General features: G+C 34.2%; 1 protein-coding gene across 1 annotated transcript; it reads left to right on the forward strand.

Annotated features, from left to right (window-relative positions):
* Positions 1-244: 244 nt before the first annotated feature.
* On the forward strand, positions 245-1,711 carry LOC127129283 (F-box/kelch-repeat protein At3g23880). The gene has a single exon (XM_051058512.1). It carries the CDS (start codon positions 271-273, stop codon positions 1,429-1,431), a length of 1,161 nt encoding a protein of 386 aa, XP_050914469.1. The 5' UTR covers positions 245-270; the 3' UTR covers positions 1,432-1,711.
* The last annotated feature ends 1,107 nt before the right edge of the window (positions 1,712-2,818 follow it).

Below are 2,818 nucleotides of genomic sequence, written 5' to 3' on the forward strand. Positions count from 1 at the left end.
TTCAGAATATTAAATATAATTCTGGTTTTAGTTCATGGTAAATTATCACGAATTTAATTAATTTTGTACTAATTTTTTTTGGCATATTTAGAATAACAAAAAATCTTTCACAAAATTTTTAAAATTCTTAATCTGAAATTAATTTCATGATAATTTTGTAGAATTAAAAATTACAATGTGGTTATAAAAAGGAGAGTTTTAACCTAGTTTTGGAACAAGTGTGTATTCTATTATTAGGGTTTAACGTTCTTCCCTGTCAAAGACACACAAATGAGTCTCCTCCCTCCATCTCACTCGCTACCTACACCCAACGCGCCACCGCTGCCGGTATTCCTCCCCAGTGAACTGATTGCAGAAGTGCTATCATGGTTTACCGTAAAGCCACTGATGCGGCTGATGTGTGTGTCTAAGTCATGGAAATCTCTCATCTCCGATCCCACCTTCGTCAAATTACACCTTCATCGATCTTCACAAAATGCAGATTTCACGTTTGCATATACTGATGGTTTATATAACTCAGGTTGCAGGTCTGTATCATTTACTCTTATTCGTCCATTCGAAAACTCTCCGATCATTATCAATCTTCCTAAGGATCCTTATCATCAATTGAATGACAAGGACATTCGTTATGTTGTTGGTTCCTGCAATGGATTGTTATGTTTGTTAGGCTCTTCTCGCGTCAATGCCAAAACTGAGAAGTGGTTTCGCTTCTGGAACCCGGCCACGAGGACAATGTCACCTAGATTAGGTTCTTCTTGCGATAACGATCCTGGTATTCCTTTTGATTATACTTTTGGTTGTGATAAATCAAACAACACATATAAAGTGGTAGCGATAATGAGAAAAACAGTAAGAATTTTCAGCTTGCAAGATAATGTTTGGAGAAATATTCAAGATCCTCCGGAGCATAGTTATTGCTTGATGAAGGCTGTGTATCTGCGTGGTAGTGTTAATTGGTTGATAATTCAAAATCACTATCGTCCTACTCAAAAGTATACCACTACCAACAAACCATTCGCGATTATTTCACTTGATTTGGGTACTGAGACGCATACTCAATTGTCGCCTCCTCAGGGTGTTCAAAAAATTCCAATTGATGTACCAAATTTAAGTATTGTAAATGATTGTCTTTGTTTTTCGCATGATTTTGAAAAGACCCATTTGATTATATGGCTAATGAAGGAATTTGGGATGGAAGACTCTTGGATTCAATTCCTTAAAATTAGTTATCATGATCTTCAATTAGAACATCCACGTGCTGATTTGTTCCCATTATGTCATTTGGAGAAAAATGATACACTAGTATTGACAAACCAAAGTAAAAGAGGAATATTTATCTATAACCGGAGAGATAATAGACTAATGAAAATCTCTAACCCTCTTTGGTACACTTGCGCCAATTATGTTGAAAGCTTGGTATCTTATTGTTGAAAGTAAGTTCTTCTACCGCAATTTACTTGTTTCAAGTTCACTTACTTCTGTTAATATTTTCTCATGAAGGGTTTGACAACTTTTGAATCTTTTGACAGTTTTTCTCATGAAGGGTTCAATGACTTCTTGATTCATTTTGGATTCATAATTTGTCCGCAAATTCTCGCGTTTAAGTGTTTGTTTCATCATGATTCATGACCTTGAAGCAAAAGCCATTTACAAACCATATAGAAATCATGTATTAGGTTCAAAAATGGATTTTCTTCTTTTAGTTTTCTAGAGTAGAGGTTGAATTTTATATAGAAGTAATTTTCTCTAATTTCAGTTTTCTTTGCATTTCAACAACAGTCTATGTTTTGTCTATGTATGGTTCGTTTACACTTGAGGTGCTAGTTTAAAATTTATTTTGGAGATGGTTATAAAATTAATATTAGTGTCACTTAACTCTATAAAATTTTCTCTTTTCAAATTTAATGAAAGAAAAGTGTCTGGTTTGCTCATAGAACAGTGAAATTGGTATTTTGCCGCCTACATGTTGATTGTCTACTTTAATTTCCCAATGAAGAACCAAAGCTTGCTAACATGATAGGAAAAAAAGACCGATTGAACTATTTCACGAAACATCATTATCTAAAATCATGAAAATTGTTGGTGCAAAGGTAGAATAAAAGATGAATATTCTATTAAGAATGACGGCTACAAAACATGATTAAAAGTTACAATGATTGACACCCTATTTATAAGCCTCTAACAAACTTAAATATGAATCAAATCTAATATTTAAATCTAATATCTAACAAACTTAAATATGAATCAAATCTAATATTTAAATCTAATATCTAACAAACTTAAATATGAATTAAATCTAATAATTAAATCTAATACCATCCCTTAATTCATATTCCATCAAAACTTGTAACACCAATTTCATCCCTTAATCTGAGAAATTGATCAGTCTTGATAGCTTTCGTCAGAACATCTGCCAACTGCTTCTGAGTGTTGCAGTGTACAACTTCTAACACTCCCCTCTGAACTTGATGTCTCAGAAAATGATACTTGGTCTCAATGTGCTTGCTTCTCCCATGCAACACTGGGTTTCTGGCAAGATTGATTGCAGACTTGTTGTCAATCATCAGCTTCAGAGGTTTGTTTACTTTAATCTTCAGATCCTGCAATAGATTCAGAATCCACACAGCTTGGCATGCAGTAACAGCATCTGCAATATATTCAGCTTCACAAGTTGACAACGCCACAACAGGTTGCTTCTTGGAACACCAAGAAATGGGACCTCCCAGAAATTTGAATAAGTACCCAGACGTACTTCTTCTGTCAACTCTGTCTCCACACCAATCAGAATCTGAATAACTCAGAAGTTCTGACTCATCCT

This window comes from Lathyrus oleraceus, chromosome 3 (genome assembly GCF_024323335.1).
Source record: "Lathyrus oleraceus cultivar Zhongwan6 chromosome 3, CAAS_Psat_ZW6_1.0, whole genome shotgun sequence".
NCBI classification, from domain to species: Eukaryota; Viridiplantae; Streptophyta; class Magnoliopsida; order Fabales; family Fabaceae; genus Lathyrus; species Lathyrus oleraceus.